We start from the raw sequence: 24,411 nt of genomic DNA on the forward strand, positions 1-24,411 counted from the left end.
ATATAACAATGAACAAAATGTTAACTACACAATATAGACAATATTAACAGGTACTGTATTTTCTTCTGTAAAATCTTTATTAATGGCATCAACAATAAATTTATATAACTCCAAAAATAATTACAAATGATCTATATTAACGTAATAAATATAAATTTTATATTTATTAGCTTTTGTAAATGGAACAATTATTTTTATATCACTAACATTCATTTAAAAATTTTAATGATAATTTCAGAAGCAAAAATTTATCTTTTAAATTTAATGAAACCAGTTTATTAATATTTCAATATAATTCATACTAAAGTCATTTGTGCATTATATATAAACTATTCTCTAACGACGATAGTTCTTGGTTTTTTTAATTTTTTTAATGAAGATTGCTGATTATAAATATCACCAAATTATAAACATCATTTATTATGTAATTGTAACTAAAGATTGAGCATTCATATTAATTTTAATAATATTTCGTATTATTTGTCCTTGAAATAATAATTAGAATATTTTCTACACAAACGAACTCTTTGTTATCCAAGCTGTATTTATTTATATAATTTTGTATTTAATGTTTTTAAAAACAAAATGGATTAAATAAATAATATCGACAACGCTTTAAGGAAGATCAAACAATAATTTAGAAAGTGGACTTGTACTGTAAGAGAGTATAATATTTAATTATATTAATATTTTAAATTATAATTTCTATAAGAGTTCCAAGGTGAGATCGAAAAGTTTTCAGAATCGTCGCTGGGAATTGCTTCATCTGTTATTGTTATTGTCACTCCTAAAACTTTTCAATCTGCCCTCATACCTTTGTTATATAATTGAGGTCACAAAAAAGACATAATCAAATAAAATTCTATGCCCAGCAAAATTATAAAAAATCTAGAAGTACCATTCATGTTATCATTCGCAATAAAATTGGATAAATTGACCTCTGGGAAATCGTAAACTTAATATCATATATAAAACATAAGATATTTTATAAAAATAACAAAAATAGTACACAATCGACTTGGATTAAAGGCACATATGGTTCACTAAGAAATATCGTTTGAACTATTTTAAAAATATGCTTGGACAATACGAGAGCTAGTTGATCCATTGTTGATCGTACTCAGACTACAAGAATAGAAACGATCAATTATCTTTTATAAATGTTTCTAATATTTATAATATATGATAAAAATATCATAAAAAATTTATGAAAAAAGAAATGAATACAACTTACATTAATATTGGATCAACCAATTTTAAATATGCAATAGTCTTCTACGATTTCCAGTACATCGTTTGGTATTCAATATATCTTTTGTTCAAGCTCTTTAATGACATTGTCAATATTAAACATATTACAGTCTAATAAAATTTAATTGCTACAACTGGAATATTTCATCTTGTTGCTGCTGAAGTCTTTGTAATGATGTTTTTACTTTCCTGCCCTGAGTCATAACTACAGCAGTTGGAAAATTATGCATATCACTAGAAGATGATGGTCTTAATGGTTCTGAAGTAGGTGGTATTGTATATGTATTTGAAGTTATAGGAAGCGAGTTACGTAATTTAGAAGATGCTCTATGCGATTGTACATAGATATCACTATCCTCAGTGCAAAATCTGAAGTGTAATTCATTAATAAATTTATATACGAAATTTTTTGTGGTATAAATTGTAAATGTACAATTAATATTATTCATTAAAAATTAGTAAATGACTTACTCACTGTTCCCCTGAGTACGTTTAACATCTCTTTTAGCACTGGCTATAGAAGAATCCATTTTAGCTAAAAAGTCATTAACTGAACTATCATCATCCATAGATAATGTTATTGAAGATGGACTAGAAACCTAAAAATATATTTTATCTTATGCAATATTAAATAATATCTTACTAATAATATAAGAAGGTATATACATTTTGAACTATGTTATGTTCAATTTCGTCAGTATTGTCCAATGACAATGGGCTTTCTGGATTGACGGGAATAAACAAATGTTCCCGTAAAAATAAACTATCAGAAGCCCATAATCTGTTAGCTCTTCTTATCTGTTCAGTCTAAAAAAAATAAAAATACATGAAATGTATTGTATATTTTTAATTGCTCCTTGTCAGTTATACAATAATAAAATAAGATAAAGGATACATACTGTAACTCCATATTTTAAAGCAATTCCTTGAAGAGTATCAGTTGTTGATACAGTATGTTTTAATAAATTTTCATTTCGTGTAATATGTTTAGCTGTACTACCATATTTTTTCAATGTCTTCCCAGTATCTCTTATGCACATTCGTTCTTCCATTTCCCTCGCCCCATTTCGCTCCATTTTTAATTTTTAAAATAGTACTAGCGCTTATAAAGCGCAACAACCATATCACTCTTTAATATTTATGGACAAGAAATTTGGATGTACTTTAAACAACATAATCACATAACCTATACGAATATTTAACAGGATTCAGTTCACATCTTATAAACATTTCAATAACATAAATAAATATCACCCACTTTTTGACACAAGTAAGATATCATGTAATTTACCAAAATATATGAAATATTGTTATTAGTAGGATCTGAACTCTAATTTGCCTAACAAATTATAATATCTTCCAGAATATGAGTACATACAAAATCATTGAAAGACATACATTTTACTTCGACATATTTTCTTTATAATAGTTGTATTTTCTAAATTTATAATTTCAGCTACAATATGTAACTAATTACAACTACACTTAGAATGTTCTCCCAGCTGATCAACGTGATAATAATTTATAGATATTCTTTAACCTGAATGATAATAAATGCTTCAATTTGATTGGACAGTCAAAGGGCGTTACACACATATACACACGCGCGCAAGTCAAATCAGTACTAGCTGCTATTAATTTGAAAAAGCTTCACTTAAAACAAATTATAGAGATATAAATATAATAGTACAGCGTAAAACGTTCTTGTACTTTATATATATTGTCAACATAATATAAATAATGCAGATTATTTTATTATTAAATCTTATTACATGATACATTACATATAGATTTATACATATTAAGAAGTATAAACTACATTTTGTATGTTCATTTGTTAAATAAAAAATTGTATTTTTATTTCGACGTTTTGATTTCATCTTTTATAATATATATATATATATATATATATATATATATATATATATATATAAATTTGTTGAAGGAAAAAAAATAATAGAAGTGGAATTAAATTTTAATAAAAACATGTTCATTATAGTACGTTACACAGTTCATCTATTTTTAAATACAATATATTACAGAGAAACACACAGTTATAATTTACTGTTATTAATATTATGTCTCTTACGTTATAATTAACTTATTACGATTATTATTATTATCATTGTTGTTGTTGCTTTTTTGTTGTTATTATATGCCAACCTCGATAAATACATAAGGTAGCATAAAAATCATATAATGGGAGACTAATTGATGTAGGACAACTTTATTTTCGCGTAGTATGTCTTAATCTCCAGTAGCTGTGCAACAGTAACTGTAATATTGGTAATAAATAGTTAACATAGGGATAAATATTATGCTACTGCGGCAGTGTGCTTCCTGGATCCTGGGTAAGGGGTATTTCATGATCTAATTATCAGAACTATATCAACTAATATGCTACAAGACAGACCCCTTCCGCTATCCCAATTAATATTGCTACTTAGTGAAAATTTCATCAATAAGTAGCATTTATATTTGAAATCACTGTTTTGATAAATTGTTGCGGACAAGGGTTATGTGCAAATTTTGGTTTTGTAACATGGATATCTATACGCCCAATTTGATTTCCTAAAGTGGTACTTCAAATGGTAGAGCAATATAAGTTACAACAAAATTGGAAGTGTAACACGTATAGGTAAAACTATCTAGAAAGAATGAGTACAAAATCTGTTCCACCTGATGTATGTTGATAGTAGAAATGTGTATCTTAATTTACATTTCACACATACACCTTAGCAAGAGCATCAGCCCCTGCACTTGCTATAAAAGGTCGTGAAGGATGAAATGCTACGTCTAAAATACTTTCGTCAAACTTTTTACGATGTGCTGTTATTTCTTGAACACAAGTCTTATTATCCATATTCCATAATCTTATACTGCAATCATGGCCTAAAAGTGAGAAATTAGTTATTTAATAATTCTTGATATATTGATACTTCATTTTATTTAATTTGCTATTACTTACTTCCTGAAAGTAAGTATAAACCATGAGGATCTACCGCGAGACTAGTAACTGCATCCAAATGAGCAACCATGGAATGAGCAAGGGTGGCTGATCGGTGATCATAAAATCGAATATGTCGGTCTTCATGTGCCGCAACAACAAGTGGTAATGTAGGATGCGCTACGACGCGATTTACTCCCTTCGTTTCATTGGCCTCAAGACGAGCTACACTTTCACCAGTTTCCGTATCAAATACCACACAAGCTCTGTCATAGGCTACAACTAATTTATTTGATTCATCTCTAATGAAGTCTACCGACGTTGGTATGCCATCTGTAAGAATGATAAGAAGAAAAGGATAATTCTAGATGCGACTATATAAAACATATTTTTAATAATCTATGTGTAAAAAATATACCTTGTTCAGAAACATATGTATGAAGTAATGGTGATTTGCTTTGTGGGCTCCATAGTTTTACAGTTCCATCAGCACTGATTGACAATAATTGTGATCGCAGTTGATACATGCTTAAACCCCAAACTGCATTTGTATGTCCTTTTAATGTTTGACTAAGGACACTTGGTTCATAAGAGTCATATGGATCTATATTGGCTGATGGAAGTGTCCAACAGTGAATCATACCATCTAAACCACCACTGTAGCATTGATTGCCTGTGCTACACATAGCTAAACATAATACAGGACCTGTATGTGATCTGAATGTATATAATGGCTCTACATCTAATGAAGCTGACCTGAAATGGAATGAACATTTTTCAATAGTCCTTATAATAGTTCGTAATTTCAGAATACAGGTAACCTACTTTTTAGCTGGTAAGGTTTTGTGAAGGTTCCATAATTTAAGTGTATGATCATCACTTGCAGTTATAAGAACGGGATCAGTGGGATGGAAGACAAGAGCTCGAACAGCATCAAAGTGGGATCGCAATGTATATTTTGCATTCCATGTTTTTCTTAAACTTTCCTTTGTAGTGGTTACCATCTATATATAAAATATAATTAATTTAAATATATCCTATACCAAAAATGAAATTAAGCTTTCACATAAATTTTATAAAAATATAAGAATTATACGTATATTAACATAACATAAATATACATATATTACATACATCTATGGGCATTAAAAATAACAATAATATAACCAATGTAACTCACATCATATGAAGTTTCTGCTTCATTGTTTACACATAATTGCTCTAATTCACCCAATTCTAATGTCGAATCACCTTCCTCATTTAGACGTTTCTGATCTGGATGTCCACCCCTACGTATTGCATCTGTAAATTTTATTTTAATATTACTAAAATATCAATAAAATAGGAATTTGTCGATAAAATTATAAGTAAAATGAATACTAACCCCATTCAGATGAATAGCGAATAGAACGTTGTGGTGATTCTTCAATTTCTGTGAGAAGATTTAATTCATTTAATACTTCTTCAGCTTCTGCATCAACATCTTCTGTTAAAAGCATAGATGGCTAAAAGTTAAAATAGAAATAATGTATTAATTATATTACTTCAATAGAATTCTATAACAATATACATAATAGGACCATATATATGTATTACTTTATTTGGTTTGGGATCCATATTAGTATCATAAGTATCATCTTCTACATCCCCTTCTTCTTCTTCCATATCCATACCTGTTTGTGCCAAAAACTCAAAGTTTGCCATTACAGCTGCTTCTGTATCAAATATCATTGCTTCTATTACAGAAGATGGTTGCTAGTAATATAAAAATAAAAAAGTATTAATATGTTACTGTAGAAATTTGATAGATATCATAAACATATAACAGTTAAATAAAAAACAAAGTGATTAAATTCCAACAAAGTTACTTACCTCTACCTTTTTTCCTGGGACTCTACGAACACTGTTTTCTGATGCTTGTTTGTTTGATGGTTCATTGCCATTTAATGCAGGAGTATTCATATCTTCTGAGTCTGTATTATTACTTAAACCAAGTAGAGATCTCACTCTGCTAGATCGTACATCTATTATAGTATCAGTGTAACCAATCTCTTGTAAGTATCTAAAGTTACAGTTATATATACACTATTAATGATACTGTACTTAATACCTATTGTTATATGCAAATAATAATTATAAAAATTATAAAAGTTATATTTTATTTACTGTCTTAAAATTTGGCGGCCTTGTCTCCAACTGATGTTACTGACGGATGTGAATGGAGCTTCCCCATCACCACCACCTCCGACATCAGAATTAGGACAATTACAAATACCTTCTTCATAAATAGGAGGTTTTGTATCTCCTTGTATTACCAAGTCAGTGCCATATTTTAGTTTGTGATACCTTGCTCTGTAAAAATTATGAAAGTATTGCAAATATATTCCTAACGTCGAAATTAAAAAAAAATATCTCACCGTTCTTGTTTAAGTGCATATTCTAACATTTTTATTCTTCTTACTAAGTCATTCTTTAACCTTTCTTGGCCTTTTCTCTCACCTTGTAAAAAAGCTATCCTAGCCTGCAGGAAAATAATAATAAACATATTATATTTCTTTAAATCATTCTTAGAGAATTAATTGTGCCTCTAATGTAATTATTTTATATTTTATACATATTATGAATATTGCAATGTAGCCTTCCTTTAGAATCATACATTTTATATTACAAAGCAATTAAAAAAAAATATATAAAAAATATAGAGTATTAACAGCTTCAATAACTTTTACAAGAATATAACATAAATATAATATACATGCAACTAAAAATATTGTAAATACTGCATTGACTCCAATATAAGGGATATAACTATTTAAATACAACAATTTCGTACTTCAGTGACATGTGTATCATTTGTTACATTAAAATTTAAAGCATAATGTTACAATAAATAAAAAGGATATTCTTATAAAATATTTCTTAGTTTAAATGAAAATAACTTCAAAATTAAATATATATACAAATTATATTGTGTTAATGTTATACATATTTAAGTTAATTTTGTTTTTACAACGTTCTGTCACATGACAGATGAAGTGACAATAAGAAAAGAGTATTTTAAAGAAAAGTATACAGAGGAATTTTGAAAATTTTCCAAAGAAATTAGGATTATACCTGAAATTCTGCTTTATCAAGCTCCCATTGCGATCTTTCAAGTTCAAAGCGAGTCCACTCATGCTGAATAAAATGTAGAATACCAGGCATAGAGTATTGTGGCCTTTCGTTCTTAGCATCGCCATTAGTACCATTGTCATTCCCTTGATGTTTATTATTTGTCAGTGGAACATTCGCACCACTAGATAATTGTCCATTATGATTTTGAGATGCAGAACTGGAGTTCTCCTCCATCGTGGAACCACAAAACTGGCTCGGTACCTTCATTTCATGACACGGCAGCCATTACAACAACTTTTCTTTCCTCTGGAGCCTAAAGAGTGCTCTCCTGTCGGATAATGTATTTCGATCGAGTATACGAAAAGAAGTAATTAATACGCATGCGGACGTATTTGATTTCAATGTAACTAATATACTGTGTAGAAAATATTATGGTTCGTTGCTTATCTATCAAAATTTATTTAATTGTTCAACTCTTCCGAAATAGCAAACAAATATTCTCTTCTTCGCACATCTTCGGAATCGTACTTTTCTTCACCATCCTCATACAGTATATTCAGGTATATTACAACCTTATACTGACTTTCTATGAGAGAATATTACACCAATTACAATATAAATTGGTAAAGAATAAATAAGTAAAAAAATAAGTATCTGTTACTGACTTATGTCATAGTATAATCAAATAAACAAGAAAAATGTAAAATTTCATTTTCTTTTCTGCATACTATGACATCAATTTTACTGCTTTATACTAAATAATAGTATTAGGACCTCAGTTGATATAAAAACATGAAAATCTAAATTTTACATAAATGATTACTTATTCTTAGTTAAAATATAATAGAAATTTTTATTTAGTATAATATGTATGATATATACAAATGATAAATATAATACATTTCTAATTTTTCTTGTAAGGCTGATTCTCAAGATTAAAAGACTATACAAACACACGGCAGTATATTTCATTACATGCTAAATGATAAGACTGACAGTGAAAATCAGCTGCTAACACAGTATTATTTTATGACTAATATAAGATTTTATGTTGCAGTGTAAAAATTTGTGTTTTTTTGTATAATGTGATTTGAAAGAGTATTAATTACATAAATTATTTTACTAGAAATTATATATTAGGAAGTAAGCTAAAGGTTATTATGCCATCAAATTATAAATATTATAACAATTTAGGATAAAATAAATTATGTAATTTTAAATAAAATGGTATTTTTTCAATAAAATTGTTTAAGGAAAGTTTATCAACATAACAAATATTCTTATGAAAATGTCATTTATTTGAGAATATCTATATAAATATGAATACTACAAATGCACTGATATTAATCCAATTTTTAATAGTCTAAGCAAATAACATCCATAATAACACTAAACGATATGATTAGATAAACATTATTAGCTATTTGTTAAATTTAATTGCATTTATATCTTATGTTTTAGTTACAATACTTTATATTACTTTACATAGTTTATCTAGTTTCAATATATGATATAACTATATCGTTTTAGTTCTTCTTGAAAAAGATTGTGTCTTCAGAAATGTATATATATGTATATATACAATATATGTTTTTCAGTGTTTTTGTTTCCTCCTCTTATGTATGGTACATAATATATAATACAATAGAAAGATAATTTATGTAACTAACAATAATATATTTTTGAAACACATATTATGAATATAAAATGATATATTTCATTTTACTTTCGTTTTTATTATATTAGTATGTACATACATAGAATTTTTACATCACTTATATATTCATCTTTTTTTCTTTTCTCCTTTTTAACAAAGAAAAGTAATTTTTAGTATTATACATTAGTTTAGCAATATTTTGTAGCTATTTCATTAATATGACATTTATTAATCTTGGTATAAATTATAGTCAGTATAACACATGTTTTATTAATAATTATTTAGAAAATATCACAAAAAAAATATTTGACCTTAACCCATGCTTAATAATACGCGATGTTTCTTGTACTGTTAATAACATATCTTACAAAATGGGCCAACAAAACAAGGCATATATAGTATGATTATGTACACTTTGAAATAACATTGAAATAATTTTTGAAAAGAAAATCTTCAAATGTTAAGAAGAAATGTTCCACGACTACATGATTATTATTGATCTCACATATTTGTATACATTTTTATGAATAAGGAGTATTTTGGTATCTAAGCAGAAGTTGAAGTACACTTTTGTGTACTTCAACAAATATAATAAGTTCTGAAAGTATTTTATACTATAGCGCATGCGTTACTAAAGTCTGAGATGCAAACTATCGTATCTCTTTATGTACTTACGTCGATAGTTTTGTATATTTCTTTTCACGAAATTGGTAGCCTGTGACCTTTTAATTTTATGTATTTTTTAAATGTAATCAATTCGAAAACCTACTGAGTTCAACTTCATCTTTAATCGTATCCAAAAACATTGAGTATGTTAGCGGTTACGAATAAAAGTGGCAACATTGCCTGTCGCTTGTTTAGGTTGCGGTGTTGCAGATACTTCATGAACGAGTATCACAGTGTGTATCTTCGTTTCTGACATTTATCGTAAATATAACGTATTTTTATAAGACAAAGAGCATGTTCAACATTGGTTAAAGACTGGCTGCATTATAACGTAACGTAAGTTCACTTACATACACAATTACATGTCACCATTCAGGAGTGGGTCACTTCAGATTTTTTGATCTAAATTATTACACGATCCGAATAATATATATTTATTTAAAATTCCCAAAAAATTAAAATTTTTTAAATTTTATAGTAAACGCTTTATAAGAGAAATAAATTATTTGACATTTAGTTAAATTTTAAAAATTAAAAGAATTTTTTAATTAATTTGTTATATATGTATGTATTTCGTTTGTATAATAATGAGCATTTGAGATAATAAAACCTTATTTTGAACTGTTTATAACGCGCTTAAGAATATGGGCCTCAAGTCCCAAACGTAAAGATCGAATCTATTGTAGACATCAAACTATATACATATAAATAGCTGCCATTTTATAGAGCATAGATACGCCATTTTGTGGTTTCGTCATACAAAATGAAAGTTGATAAATTGATATTTTTAGTATCCAAATTGCAAAATTTTTGGTCTGGATATGTTTTTCCAGAGATATTTTGGGTCACTAAAGCCAAATATGAAGGTCATTTCTCACGGAAATAAACAGTTTTAAACAAACATTTAAACAATAAACCGTGAGGCCGGAAAATAAAAAGTAATCCAAACTTAATCCAATACTTACGATTCAAATACATACAGAGTAAGCTATATAGTAGGTTAAGAGTATCAAATTTTAAAAAGGTTTCGTTAAAATCCACGAGGACGTTATATATCAACAGATTGACCAAAAGTTATGTCTTATTTTCGTCAAAAACAACCCACATTTTCGGCTTCAACGACTTTAAAAACTTCTACAAATGTCATTTTAGCCGAATATATCGCAGTTTGGATACTATAATGAAGCCTATTTTTATATTGAATTATAACACGTTCAAATTATAAAATGGAATAATTATTTTATTATTTACGATACGTTGTATCGTATTACTACTGCATCCTTTATGAGATAGTATAAATTTGAAACAGGGTGAGTAATGGAATTTTTGTTTTCAAAAATATCTAATAAATCTTTAATAAAAATTTCATTGCTTTTAATAATGATCTATTAAAAGTTCAGATTATGAGTATAAAAATACTGGATCTATGTAGGCCCGATCTTTATAATGAGTTGTGAAAGTACAATACTTCTCCCACTTAATAAATTTAACATTATATTACCAGTATGACGAATGTTGATCTCATCAGCTAATTGAAAGAGAAAACGGTGGGATTATTTATACTAAACTATATATCTAAACTAAAAATGTTTGCAAATTGTGAAACAATGCTTACAGGTAGTACTTTAGCGTACAAACATTTTAGTAGTACTATTTTTTTTTAGTATACATTGTATTGAAAATATATTTATATAAAAGTACCCAAACATGTACATTTGTACACTTACATTAATGTATTAAATTTGATGAAATTTTCATAAAATTTGCACAAATATTGCTACTATCGTGAAACATTAAGTATTGTTAAGTGCTGCATAAGTAAGAAGGGAGTGGGGGTATCATGAGTACGAACTTCTTAAATATTTCAGATTGTTCAGTATTAATTCAAGAATAAGATAATTGGTATAATTTTACATGTTATGTAAATATATATTTTTATTATAAAATTTTTATTTCCATCACTTATCAAGAATTAATTTATCGGTAGTGAAATGTAACGCCATATTGCTAAACTTCGTGTGCAGTCGTTGAATTTCGTTTGGACACATGTCGGGACCTATGTTCAGCAGTATTCGTTCAATAGAGAAGCTTGTCAAGAAGCCCGCCTTTCTGAATATACATTTTTCGTAGATTAAATCATAATTATTTTAATATATTATCATTTTGTATTAACTGTAGCTATTTGTGTTGTGTATTTGTATTTAATTTTATAAACAAACAGTATTATTGACTTGAATCTCCTAAAGTTTTAAAACGTTAGTGTAACAAATACAAACTGATTTAGTCTACTTTACTGTTAAACCATTTTTTTAGTATATTATTGATATAAAGTAAAAAATTACATTCAATTATTTTAAAATAACAATTCTATTTTTGCGACAATAAGGTATATTTGTTATTTGAAACACATTGACGAGTATTAGTAATGTAGTATGTATTTCCAATCCGCCATTTTTGTTAATTGAGTACTCATGGGCCAGGGATGGTATATGTTGGCGCGCATCGAAGGGCCCACATTTTATTATCTGTAATGCTTGTATGGAAGTCTAAATTCTTTATGTACTTTTACATGATATCTTTACTACTAATATTAGTCATCAATTCCTTGTATGCATTGCATGCTTAATGATATTGTAGTACCAGACGGAAAACATTGATTCACAGAAAATAAGGACTTATAGTTCATATAGGTTTAATACACTTGTAATCAGTTATTATCGCGGAAATGTTAAATTAAAAATTAAATCTGTTTAAGATATATATCATCCAAACTGTAATGTTCTGTTATTTAATTATGAAATATAAAATAAACTTCATTTTTGGTTTTGATTGAACTTTATTTCAATTTCAAAAAATTATAGTTTATAATACTAAAGGTTCTATTATTAACCTTTTATCATATTTACCGATTGTAAAATTAAAATAGTAAAAAGTTGGTAAAAATTAAAATTATTAACAATACATATTAAATGATAATAACTATTATATGCATTTTACTATGCATTTGCAATAAAATTGATTATCACTTCAAATTGATTAAAAAAGTCAGTTAAGTCAAGTTAAGTCAAGTTAGGGGTACAAAAATATTTATGAGATATGTTGTATGTGTATATAACCAAGTATATTGGTGTATATAAGTATATGAAGTTAATATATGATATTTTAAAATAAAGTTATTCGAAGAAAAGGAATCACAAGTTAAAAATTATTAATTACAGGTTAAAAATTATTACATGAATAGCTTGTGACATTGTCTTACATATTACATATTTTCTATGATGGAAGCTTTAAGAAGTGATATATTACATACTCCTGACTCTATACATTCTTTGTCTTGTATTAACACACATAATATTGATGAACTATCAAAAGAAAAAGAAGAGGAGTTGTTATATAGTACAGGTGATGATGGTGATGAAGAAGATGCTCTTTCAGATGATAGCATGCGTTTAAGACTCTCTGATGATGAAATTGAGACAGAAGATATTTTAACACCCGTTTTAGATAATCAAGAAAACACATCAAAAACTAATGAAATTGGTAATCATTATACATTACACTAATTGTAATATTATGATCTGAAAAATTTGAACGACTGTTTTATTTAAATTACAGAAATGACATCTACAAGAACTGAAGATATGGAAATTTCTTCTATCCCAGGAAAAGATATAATGAATACAGAAGCAGATATAAAGAAAAAGGAACACAGTTCAGATAACGATTCAGATGAAAAAATACTAATTGATTATGAAAAAATTGTTAAGAAAGGTGAAAGTGAACTGATGAGAAAACCACGAACAGCTAATGTTTCTCATCTATGGCAAAGTTATGGATCACAATATAAGTATCCTAGAACTGCCAATGGTCGTTCTTTTCATTGGGTTAATCAAAGATTTCGTCATTTAACACCTAGAGGACGTTATAGACTTCAATATAATTGTAATACAAGATTTTATAATGGATTTGGTCCTTTCGAACGAGGAAGAGGCAATGGAATATTTCATTCACATAGATCGATTTATGGTGATAGACGTCAAAAGAAAGGCTTTAGTTCTAATGCAATGCATAAGCAAAATAGTTCAACGGAATCTGATGTAAGTCCTATATCTCCATCAAATAAAAACATATCTTTAGAAGCTGAAGTTAATGATGATATTGAAACTATAAAACTTGATAATGACGCAACAATAGATGGAGATAGTATGTTATGTAGCAAATCTGTAATTAATAGCGATAAGAATGACCATTCAAATGAATCATTGAGCGAAAAAGTTGAAAATGCTCCTATTAAAAATATTAGAAAAGAAAATTCTGTTAACACTGATTCTGTCAATAATTCATTAGAACTAAAACATGACTTGGAAGAAAATACAAAAATAAAGGTATCTAATGATCCTGAATGTAAAAATACTACAATCCATACTTTGAATGACAATTCTAGTGAAAATCCTCTAAATTCTGAAACTGATTTTCATAATGATAATAATAGTAAGCAAAAAGTCGAAATAAGTAAAAACGATATGAATAATGCAAATATTGATTTTAGCGATTTTCGTAATTCTAACAATTTCAAAGTGGAAGCATTGAATATAGACATAAAATGTAAATCTGGTAAAGATGAAACTATTAAATATACTGAAGGAAAAAGTAATCAAGAACAATACAAAAGTATAAATAATGAGGAACAAGATAAAATAACTAAAATAACTGATATAAAATGTAAATCTGATAAAGATGAAGCTATAAAATATACTGAAGAAAAAAGTAATCAAGAACAATATAAAAGTATAAATAATGAAGAACCAAATAAAATAACTAAAATAACTGATACAAATAAAAGTACAGAAATTAAAGAAGTCTATAAATTAGAAGAACAAGATCTTAATAGAAATAAGAAATTAACAGAACTCAGTCAAGAGATAGAACTATCTGGAAACAATTGTAAAACTACTGTTTTAAATTCCTTAGAAGAAAAGGAAATAGTAAATAATGATATAATACTAAATGGAAAAGTAACAAATTATAAGACAGATGAAATTCTTAGGGATAAAAAAAAGAAAATTTCTTCTGAAGATATGAAATCAAATGAAGATTATGAAAACAGTGAGTTTAAATCAACAACTGTATTAAATAATGTAACTAGCAACAAAAATGGTAATGTGCCAGAAAAAACAGTTATTAAGAGTGTAAAATGTGATAATCAATTAAAAAGTAGTGATAATAGTACAAATTCTATTGAAATTAGTAAATCCAATGCTTCTGAAAATCAATTAACTCGTCCTATAATTGATCTTTGGGAACAAAATGAGGATGTTACTGAAAAAGATATAAAAACTACAGAAAAGGAAAACTCAATAATAAGTTCTGCAAGTAAAAAAAATTTAAGCGAACACATTGAATTGATGTCGGATAAAAATAGTTTACCTAGTGTAGAACTAGAACCTAGTGTAATCACAGAAAATGATTCATTAGATTTTGTTACTAATACAAAAAATAATAGTGATGATAGTGATAAGAGAACTGTTGAAGTTCCTGTGACTACTCAAAGAAGGAAAAAACGATCAAAAAGAGAGAATGTTGTAGTAGAGCAAATGAATTGCACAGAAGAAAAACAAGGTAGGATGTATATTGAATAACAATAACTGGCTATATATTGGCTGTATCAAAAAATGTTTGAAGTGAAATGTATTATATTTAAGGAGCCTGAGAAAATGAGTACATTTTGACTTCTTAATAGCTTGTAATTTTTGAGATATTACACTAACATTTAGTTTTTTTATTTGTTACCATATATTTTTTATAATTGATACAGTTGGACATTCTATACGAAAAAGTATCCAGCTATTTATACCGAAAAACTATTAGTTTGGCAGATATTATAACTTTAATTCGTTAAATGTAATGTATGAAAGACAGGGAAAGATGTGAAGCAGTATTCTTGTATTTATGTTCTCTTTGACTTTCTTAGTTCGTTCCTATTGGATTACCTTGTATATGTATTGCATATGAGTATAAAATATTTAATATATCTTTAAAGAAGAGTTAAAAAATTATAAAACTATTAGGCATTATTTTTTTTTGATCACACTTTCGTTGGTTTAAAAATAAATTATATTTTTGAAAATATTGTAATTTGTAAACTGAAGATATATATTTAATAATTGAAAAGAGTTAAACAATTTGGTTATATCTATTTTTTATTTTTTAGTTCTGTAAATTACTAAGTTTTTATTAAAATATTTGTAGCAGTGAGGGAAAGTGGGAGACGGAAGAGACGAACAGCTAAAAATGCAGAAGAGATTATAAGAACAAAATTCCTTCATAGTGATGTAGAATCTAGTGATGATTCAGAAAAGTTTGTAGCTATAAATTTTAAAATGAATCAAGATGCACGTCCTTCATCGCCACCTTCATTAAAAAGGACTTGTTCTGATACTGATACTCCTGTTATGAATGGTGGTGTTAAGAAAATTAAAGCAAATTTTGAAGAACGATGTAATGAATTAAAAACACAAGAAAATAATTCTGACAACATTAAAAACCTTAACTATATTCATAAATTTTTCCAAAGAGACTTGAATGAAAAACTGCCAAAATTAAAACAGGAAGTATGTTAAAAATATAAAAATTTTAATTAATTATTTTAATAATAAAAGTTTTATATATTTCAATGATGATAATTTCTTTAAGGAATTAGAAGAACTTCTGATACAAAAAATTGTTGAAACGATTACTATGCGCGACGAAATTGGTAAACTAAGAGAACAAGCACGTATATCAGAAAAAAATCAAGAAGTAACGCGCGCAAAATGTCAACAATTAGCTAAACAAATTAAAGATTTTGAAATGGTATTAAACCGTAATGCGGCAGATCGGCGCGCGAGTAACGATAAATTCAGTCCACCAATTAAGATCAATAGATCTGTTGGATTACAAGTTAATTTTGTAACGGTATATATAAACCATTTTGCTAAGTTATATATGATTTTATAATATTTTATTTTAATTTTATTTTATTGTAATATATGTTTATATAGGATCATGTAATGCAAAATTTAAGGCAATTACAACAGAATTCTAATATGAAGTCTCTACATGTTTCAAGTAGTAATAATGCATCAAATACTTCTGTTAATGAAACAAATAATGCAACCAGTCCAAGAAGAGGAATTAAAACAAGATCACCCAGGAAAACTGAACCAATAACTGGACAAACTTCTGTGGTGGCACAAAGTCATACTCAATCTCCAAACATTATGACTACTATCACTCCTGCAGCTTTGGTTGTTGCTAAACCCCTAGATTCACAGCACCCTCTGACATTATCAAATCAGTCTAATGTTCAACAAATTATATCAAATGTAAGTACTTCATTCGAATTTTCTTATTTTTATTACAAATCTAATGACAAAAAATTATTATTGGTTTCTGTAGCAACAGATACAACCACAACAATCACAGCAAGCTATAATTTTAAATGGAAAATTTCCGAATCAGATAAATCGTCAAGGATCCACTACAACAAACGTCGCAAAATCTCGTGCAAACGATCTTATTGATCTTACGGATGAAGAAGAGAAAAGTAAAGGTATTAAATTTCATAATTTTCTTCTATATTTTCGTATTAAATGAATAAGAACATGTTAAGGAACTTTGGTAATTTATAGCTACTACTGGTGTGCCAGTTGTAACAACTACAGTAACTGATCAACAAGTAAACTTAACACAAAAAACACAACAACCTTGCTTCCAAAGAGTAATTCAGACTATTCCTGGGAATGTAGCCATAACAAGTCAACCACCTAGTATAAGAGTAGTACAACCTGCTAGTCAGCCAACACCTACTGCTTTAGTGGTAAGTGTATAGTAAGATATGCATATATTATTTATTTCATCTATTATTTATATAATTTTATTATATGTTTATATACTTTTTTATAGAATAATATGAATGCGCCTCGATTAGCATATGTGATGCCAACAAGGCAATTATTAATAACACCAAATTCCAGTCCGGTAAAATGAATATTTTTTGCCATATTTTTAATAAAATGAAGTTGAAAAATAAGGCTTTGTAGTTAGTTTACAATTTTATAATAAACATTTCTAATCATAGATGCGGCCTGTGACTTCCTGTAGAGCTTCATTTCCAACTTTAACATATAAAACGGGTAAGTAGTTTCAGTTTAAATCATCAATATAAATAATATATAGATATAATATAATCTTATTTATAGGAATATCAACTATTGCAAATGGAACGGTTCGATTTTTGACGACTCCAGCTACTTCTAATGTACAGTTAAATAAGGTATATTTTCAATTAACAGTTTTGTTTTAATAATACAGTTACTTATGTTTATGCTTGTATGTTTATAATTGTATTTGTTTCAGCATCCAGCACCCTTACCAGATACGCGTAATTATGCTGTAAATCCTCTTTGGAAACTTTCACCACCAGCTCCATCATTAAAAATTTCTAAAGTTGCACATGGTATGTTACATCTTGCAAATTTATACCTATTAAAAATGTTAATAGAATATAAAAATTTATTATTATTATCTAGGAATAGTATTATCTTGGAATATGAATTTGTCGGACAAGTATGCAGATATTGTTAGTTACCAGTTGTATGCCTACCAGGAAATTGCTGGTGTTCCTCCTAACACGTCATTGTGGAAGAAAGTAGGCGATGTTCGAGCTTTACCACTACCTATGGCGTGCACACTTACGCAAGTAATTTGAACAGATTGTGTTTAAAAACTAGAGTATATTCCATAGATATTTGTAATGTTTTCCTTTTTGCAGTTTTCTGAAGGAAATAATTATCACTTCGCAGTTCGAGCAGTTGATATACATTCCCGAAAAGGACAGTATAGTATACCTGGAAACATTTCTTTATAAAGTATATGATAAATTTTGAATTATTATATCAATATTATTTTTACGCACAGTTATAACAATTCATGACTCATGTAACAACAAATTCCGTACAGTCCTTTGCGTTATCGTTCAATTTATTACATTTATTACATGTAAAATATATTTAATTCAATTACAGAAGTGTTTATAATGATCAAATATGATGTATAGATTACATTACAAACGAATTTGTTGTATAGTAGTAAATATCCATTTAATCATAAGTAATTCGTACAATCCTTGGTAACTATGATACAATTGTAGCTAACGTATTTTTATCCGTCGTTTTTTATACACCTCTTAATTTATAAAATCAAAAAATACAAATCTTAATTTTGACAATATACATATAGTTTACATCCTTATGTCTTTGCTCACAAAATTGGAGCATGAAGGCTCCATGCAATTTCGTGCCATGTTTCATGAAGTATTATCATTTGATAGTGTGGAATAAGCAATTATTAAACATTTTAGATTCCGTATTTTGAACTTTAAGTAATAGTATAGCATCTAGACAAAAACAGGAAAAAATATTCTAGTCAAAAAGAATTTTTGTACTAATTCAATATTTACCTTTCATAAAGACTGCTACAGTTAAAAACTATATATTTGTTGTATAAATCTGCTATTAATACTATTGTTCATTGAAAGTGTTCACAAATATTACTTCCTGTGTTTTATACATAAAATACCATTTATTTTCCCTTTCTAAATTTATTTTATTTTTATTGTTACTTATTGTAATTGAATCTCGCTAATATATGATTTGCTCAATTTTGATACAATTGTAATAAATTCTAAATGTTAAATGATAAAATACTCCATAGATTTTAATATAAGACAAATTATGCGAATCACTTCATATTACGTATGTAAATATTAATGTTTATATGTTGTGACTGTTAATATTTGTATTGAAAATATAATGATCTAGAGTATAATTATCTAATATCATATTTTTAAGTTTTATTTTCATTTTTGTGTCACAAATGTATAATAAAATGATTGCTCATTTTTTATATGAGTTTATAATAAAAAAAATTCCTAATTGTTATAAAATTTTAAATAAAACGTTTGTTTTTTTAAAGAAATGAACCAATACATATAAAAAACAGAATTTTTTGCTAATTCTTTTATGCAATATGAATGTGAGATTTCCCTAATATTTATTTATCACAATTTTAACATAACTTACAAAAGTTTTTTAATCAACAATAGGAAAAAGTCGAATATAGGAACTGTAGGATATATACTGCCCGTATTACTAATGTAATTTTAAATTAAATTTCGCGCATTTTTGGTAACAGATATGTTAAATTCTGTGATTGTTAGTTTACATAGGTAAGTATCTATATGATATTTTTATTACAGATTTCTTTTAATTGTATTATAATTGATTAATTAATAATTAATTTAGAAATATCAATTGGTACAAATCTTAAATTTTATTATATACAAATAATGTTCAAAATTTAGTTATCACTTAAATAAAAATTCTATAGTTCAAAGATGTAGTTTGTAAAAATAATGTCAGTTACAATTTTTTCTATATCTAAAGATTTATAGGATAAAATAAAGATCTTAAATTAAAAAAAGGAACAAAATTTCACGAAGATATATAGAAATATATTAGATTTATAGTAAAAATTATTGTAAAGGGAAAAATATAATTGATATACGTTTTAACAAGTTGTCATTTACCCTTATCATCAACCAACACATAAAACCACTTCGAAATTGCTTGAAACTGCACCACGACTCCATATAAAAAATTTACTAGTATTTGGAATCATGCTTTACTAAAATTCTAAACTTTCACTGTATAATAAACTATCTTCTATATTATAAATTATATGATTCTTAGAAATATAGGAAAATACATCAAAGCAAGTATAATTATGATTTTGCAATGTATGTATATCATAATACGAATGTAGCTACAATTTTTTCCGATATTGTAAGAAAAAAGTATAAGCAAGTGGGGGCGGAAGTAGTTAGTCGGTAATTTGTGTATACTGTTTGCTGTACTTTGTGACACAGTATATAAAAAGCCCGTGAAACTAGAAAAAAAAACTATAAAATCGAGCAATATTCTAATGGGATGATCATACATTTGCAAAGTTTGATATTCAAAATATTAATGGATGTCCATTTCTTCGAATATTAATATGTGTGAAATATTACGTAGCAATTTTCTTACTTTCGCGATATATCTTGAAATGACAACCACAACACAAATAACGTTTGAAGACAGGAATATTTTTCAACCGTTTTAGTTGCAATGCATAATCTGTTTCGAAGAATTTATTTTTATATAGTTGTTTGGTTATCAGTTTTACGCTTTTTTCATTAACTGTTTCGGATTTTGAGCTTTTTTGAAATTAAGTCAAGAATGTAATATGTCAGCAGATTTATGTCAAAATACAACTATATTGCAAAAACAGCAACTTCGCAACTTTCTAATAGAAATCAATATTCAATTACCTTGAGCTTATATGAAAGAAAACTCGAAAATGCCAACTAAGAGGGTGAAATATGAAAAATATTATAAAACTATGCTGGATTGAGTGGATTGAAAATATGCAGTGCCAAATTGTTTCATGGGTGTGACATTTCTCAATTTCATAATTTATATATATCTTCCATTACATGGCAAGTGCTGTTGCAAACTGTCTAAAAGAAGTCAGTAAGCATAGCTCTTGTCTGTAACTGGTAGTGAAATCTACATTGATAATTAGGGGATGCCCAGCCTACATTCGCTCGTCATACGACGAGCTCCACTGATGGATATGGGTACTGCCACCAGTTCTGTGACATCTGTCAATTCTTCTAACAAAGTTGCTGCAAGTCAGAAAAAAGTTGATAAGTCTAACAAACTTACTGGAGTCAGATTACCATTATTGCGCAAAGAAGCCAGTGTTATAAATCTTTCATTGACGGAGAGAACTGTAGTAGGTAAAGGAGTAGATGCACCTTTACTTAGACCTGAAAGTAGTGCAAGCTTGGAAGCTCGTGGTAATAGTTGGTTGAGTTTAGGCCCCACAGGATTAAGAAAATGTGAAACTACTGTGGGTTTAAGTACTTCTGCTTTAGAGGGCAGACCTATAAATCGCAGTCGAGTATGTTCTCGCTGCTCCAGTTTACTATCATTGGCATCTAGTTCCCGCTACAGTTTAGCTGCAGGCAATTTTGTTCCTGCAAGTTCTCAACAAGCACTTGGACGTATCTTTTGTAAATTATGTCTTGTTGATACTTCTTTTTCTAAAACATTTAAGATAGAAGGCTGTGGTTGTTCCTATTGTAAAGATGTATGTACAATCTTTTTTGATACATATTATCATATGAAAAATTATTTAAAGTAAATATATTTATACATACATATAGTTATTATACATATGTATTTTACATGTTTTAGTGTATGAAAGCATATGTTGAATTTGAAATTGAAGAAGGTGCATATGAAATTAGTTGTCCTGATGCACAATGTGAACATGGAGCAATACTTTCCATGAAGGAAATATCAAGTCTTGTTAGTGCTGAACTTGTGGAAAAACATCATAAATTCCGATTAAACAGAGGTGTGTAAACAGTACTTTACTTGCTACAAACATTAGTATAACTTAGTTTAACAATTTTTTATATAATATGTAGACGTATCCATGGATAAAGCACGTGCTTGGTGTCCACGTGCAGGTTGCGAAACAATATGTTCTATAAATGCTACTGGTTCAAATGGAACTCCTATTGGGCCAGTTCATTGTCCTAATTGCTCTACAGATTTCTGTTCTATATGTCGGGAATCTTGGCATACTGGTCCTTGTTCAGATATTTCCTTAGGTATACCATTTGATGGTGATCATATCAAATGTTGTCCTATGTGTTCTGTACCTATTGAAAAGGATGAAGGATGTGCTCAAATGATGTGTAAAAGATGTAAACATGTGTTTTGTTGGTACTGTTTAGCTTCTTTAGATGTAAGTAAATTCGCCTATAGCTGTATAATAATGGTAATTTTCTTTAAAAACTTTTAAAATTTTATAAATGTACTGAATAATATAGGATGACTTTCTATTGCGACATTACGACAAAGGACCGTGCAAAAATAAGTTGGGTCACTCACGAGCATCAGTTATTTGGCACAGAACACAAGTTATTGGAATTTTTGCTGGATTTGGATTACTCTTGCTCGTTGCATCGCCGTTACTTTTATTGGCCGCACCATGTATTGTATGCTGCAAATGTCGTGTATGTGGTTCATCTAGACTTGAACAAGAAGAAGGTGATACTGCAACGTAGGAAAACATTAAAAGTTTTTCAATATTCCTGTATAATTCCTCTCCACTACGATAAATAATTAAATTAGTGTATCCAATCCGTGCACATAATTGGCGACTTATATAGATATACATTGAATTTGGTGCATTATAAATTGTATGACAAAAAATGATATAAACGGAATATAATACCTATATTACGAAACATTTAATTTTATAAATGAAGCGAAATTTAATAATATTATGTTTTCAATCATTTTTGTGGATGTTACTTATAATCAATAATTATTTTCATTATTTTGACATATTGCAAACTTATGAGCTTAAAAAGGATCAATATATTTGTATATATATTTATGGTATGATTGTTCTTATATATATAAGAAATTTACGTTTATTAAAAGCTACTTAATATCTAATTGATATTTAATAGTTACAATTTAAATTTCGAAAGCTAATAAGACTTTTTTACTGTTATCAGATTCTAGTAATATTTTCTCATTTTCAAAATGTCTATGTATCGTAAATACTCATAATTTTTGTTTATGACATTCCAGAAAATTATATTTATATTGCATTGGATTGACTGCCATGTTCAAAATTATTTTAAGTGTTTTTTTGTATACATCAAATAATAGCTTGTTTCATAATTGTTATATATATATATGTGATTTGCTGTTATAATCTTTAGCAATACTCAATATTCTGTTCATGTACTTTTACGCTTTTACTAATATATAAAAAAAGTTTTATGAATATATACATAAATGTAAAATAATAAACAATGTATATCTATATCTGAATTCAGTAAAATTAAGATATGATTGTTTCAAAATCTTATAAATTGTTGATTGTATTTTAGACCTTTTTGTTTTATCAGTGCTACTTCGTTTAGATTGGCAAATAATTAATTGTATGTATATTTATTATCAATCTATATGAATCGTTAAGCTCTACCACATTTAAAAACATCAAATTTACGAAAACCTGTGAAAATTCCATTATTAATATATACTTAATATATTTACTATTAATGATATATTTATAAATACCGTTTCCCGATTTGGAGGGATATTATTCCGTGTGTGTCTTAAGCAATCCTGTGAATTGATAGTAAAATATAGACCAAAAATAATAAAAGCATTATGTTATAATACATAAACAATAAAATTAGATTACTATAAAGCATATAAGAAATCATCCAATTTCTGATTATAATTGTATACAATAATACCAGGTCTGTTAAAATATTCATTCTTGCCTAAGAAATTTGTCTATCCGTTATGATGAATTTTTGATATAATTGGCATTACAATGTAAGAATGATTTTCCTCATTTTATATGTGCATATACATGTAATCTCACGTGCACAAATGCATGTACAATGAACATACAGTGCATATACATATGTATCATACACAAAGTTAGCGTTGCCTAATCATAGTATGTGATTAGTTAATAACAATGAATTATTAAATAAAAAATGAAATAGATTATGTAAACGTGCAAATTTCTAAATAGACATACATTTACAATCTCTCTTGTATCATTGAGAATAACTGTATATAATCTGTAT

At 27.5% G+C, this 24,411-nt stretch overlaps 4 protein-coding genes across 10 annotated transcripts; 2 read left to right on the forward strand and 2 right to left on the reverse strand.

Moving 5' to 3' along the window:
- Positions 1 to 815: 815 nt before the first annotated feature.
- Positions 816 to 2,788, reverse strand: red (LysM peptidoglycan-binding domain-containing protein red). Of its 4 annotated transcripts, XR_011172936.1 has the most exons (6): positions 2,510 to 2,788; positions 2,151 to 2,437; positions 1,918 to 2,058; positions 1,723 to 1,850; positions 1,235 to 1,620; positions 816 to 1,125 (listed from the first exon to the last, which is right to left on the reverse strand). XR_011172936.1 is itself a non-coding variant. In XM_069111616.1 (5 exons), exons 2-5 carry the CDS (start codon positions 2,325 to 2,327, stop codon positions 1,380 to 1,382), a joined length of 687 nt encoding a protein of 228 aa, XP_068967717.1. In that variant the 5' UTR covers positions 2,328 to 2,437; positions 2,543 to 2,788; the 3' UTR covers positions 816 to 1,379. The 4 variants fall into 4 exon arrangements, 3 of the variants coding, with proteins under 3 accessions (XP_068967717.1, XP_068967715.1, XP_068967718.1); XM_069111616.1 differs by having other exon boundaries at positions 816 to 1,620; positions 2,543 to 2,788; XM_069111614.1 differs by having other exon boundaries at positions 816 to 1,620.
- A 422-nt stretch (positions 2,789 to 3,210) lies between these two features.
- Positions 3,211 to 7,870, reverse strand: Cka (Connector of kinase to AP-1). The gene is made up of 11 exons (XM_069111612.1): positions 7,313 to 7,870; positions 6,616 to 6,719; positions 6,365 to 6,550; positions 6,071 to 6,260; positions 5,795 to 5,953; positions 5,583 to 5,703; positions 5,379 to 5,500; positions 5,024 to 5,202; positions 4,617 to 4,954; positions 4,220 to 4,531; positions 3,211 to 4,143 (listed from the first exon to the last, which is right to left on the reverse strand). The coding sequence occupies exons 1-11, from the start codon at positions 7,577 to 7,579 to the stop codon at positions 3,974 to 3,976; spliced, it is 2,148 nt and encodes a 715-aa protein (XP_068967713.1). The 5' UTR covers positions 7,580 to 7,870; the 3' UTR covers positions 3,211 to 3,973.
- Positions 7,871 to 9,833: 1,963 nt separating this feature from the next.
- On the forward strand, positions 9,834 to 18,888 carry wde (Fibronectin-III type domain-containing protein windei). Of its 4 annotated transcripts, none has more exons than XM_069111608.1 (14): positions 9,834 to 9,971; positions 12,854 to 13,175; positions 13,251 to 15,254; positions 15,885 to 16,246; positions 16,329 to 16,589; positions 16,676 to 16,999; positions 17,073 to 17,226; positions 17,306 to 17,493; positions 17,580 to 17,654; positions 17,755 to 17,809; positions 17,876 to 17,949; positions 18,033 to 18,132; positions 18,206 to 18,375; positions 18,448 to 18,888. In XM_069111608.1, exons 2-14 carry the CDS (start codon positions 12,911 to 12,913, stop codon positions 18,541 to 18,543), a joined length of 4,128 nt encoding a protein of 1,375 aa, XP_068967709.1. In that variant the 5' UTR covers positions 9,834 to 9,971; positions 12,854 to 12,910; the 3' UTR covers positions 18,544 to 18,888. The 4 variants fall into 4 exon arrangements, with proteins under 4 accessions (XP_068967709.1, XP_068967712.1, XP_068967710.1 ...); XM_069111611.1 differs by having other exon boundaries at positions 15,888 to 16,246; XM_069111609.1 differs by lacking the exon at positions 9,834 to 9,971 and adding an exon at positions 11,657 to 11,890.
- A 1,641-nt stretch (positions 18,889 to 20,529) lies between these two features.
- Positions 20,530 to 24,035, forward strand: LOC138179140 (probable E3 ubiquitin-protein ligase RNF144A). Its single transcript, XM_069111613.1, has 5 exons — positions 20,530 to 21,165; positions 21,300 to 21,869; positions 21,977 to 22,139; positions 22,213 to 22,535; positions 22,621 to 24,035. The coding sequence occupies exons 1-5, from the start codon at positions 21,097 to 21,099 to the stop codon at positions 22,855 to 22,857; spliced, it is 1,362 nt and encodes a 453-aa protein (XP_068967714.1). The 5' UTR covers positions 20,530 to 21,096; the 3' UTR covers positions 22,858 to 24,035.
- The last annotated feature ends 376 nt before the right edge of the window (positions 24,036 to 24,411 follow it).

The sequence above is a fragment of the Bombus flavifrons genome, chromosome 4, assembly GCF_040668555.2.
Source record: "Bombus flavifrons isolate JBK064 chromosome 4, iyBomFlav1_principal, whole genome shotgun sequence".
Taxonomy (NCBI): domain Eukaryota; kingdom Metazoa; phylum Arthropoda; class Insecta; order Hymenoptera; family Apidae; genus Bombus; species Bombus flavifrons.

Excerpts from the sequence above, each read along its gene's own strand:
- wde (XM_069111608.1), top strand. The coding sequence starts at position 12,911 with ATGATGGAAGCTTTAAGAAGTGATATATTACATACTCCTGACTCTATA. Across the intron at positions 16,247-16,328 it reads TGCCAAAATTAAAACAGGAA|GAATTAGAAGAACTTCTGAT; the intron begins GTATGTTAAAAA and ends AATTTCTTTAAG. Across the intron at positions 17,000-17,072 it reads TTCAACAAATTATATCAAAT|CAACAGATACAACCACAACA; the intron begins GTAAGTACTTCA and ends TGGTTTCTGTAG.
- Cka (XM_069111612.1), bottom strand. The coding sequence starts at position 7,579 with ATGAAGGTACCGAGCCAGTTTTGTGGTTCCACGATGGAGGAGAACTCC. Across the intron at positions 6,720-7,312 it reads TTGATAAAGCAGAATTTCAG|GCTAGGATAGCTTTTTTACA; the intron begins GTATAATCCTAA and ends ATTTTCCTGCAG. Across the intron at positions 5,954-6,070 it reads TCCCAGGAAAAAAGGTAGAG|CAACCATCTTCTGTAATAGA; the intron begins GTAAGTAACTTT and ends TTATATTACTAG.
- LOC138179140 (XM_069111613.1), top strand. The coding sequence starts at position 21,097 with ATGAAAAATATTATAAAACTATGCTGGATTGAGTGGATTGAAAATATG. Across the intron at positions 22,140-22,212 it reads TAAATTCCGATTAAACAGAG|ACGTATCCATGGATAAAGCA; the intron begins GTGTGTAAACAG and ends TATAATATGTAG. Across the intron at positions 22,536-22,620 it reads ACTGTTTAGCTTCTTTAGAT|GATGACTTTCTATTGCGACA; the intron begins GTAAGTAAATTC and ends TGAATAATATAG.
- red (XM_069111616.1), bottom strand. The coding sequence starts at position 2,327 with ATGGAGCGAAATGGGGCGAGGGAAATGGAAGAACGAATGTGCATAAGA. Across the intron at positions 1,851-1,917 it reads AACATAACATAGTTCAAAAT|GTTTCTAGTCCATCTTCAAT; the intron begins GTATATACCTTC and ends ATATATTTTTAG. Across the intron at positions 1,621-1,722 it reads CGTACTCAGGGGAACAGTGA|ATTTTGCACTGAGGATAGTG; the intron begins GTAAGTCATTTA and ends ATTACACTTCAG.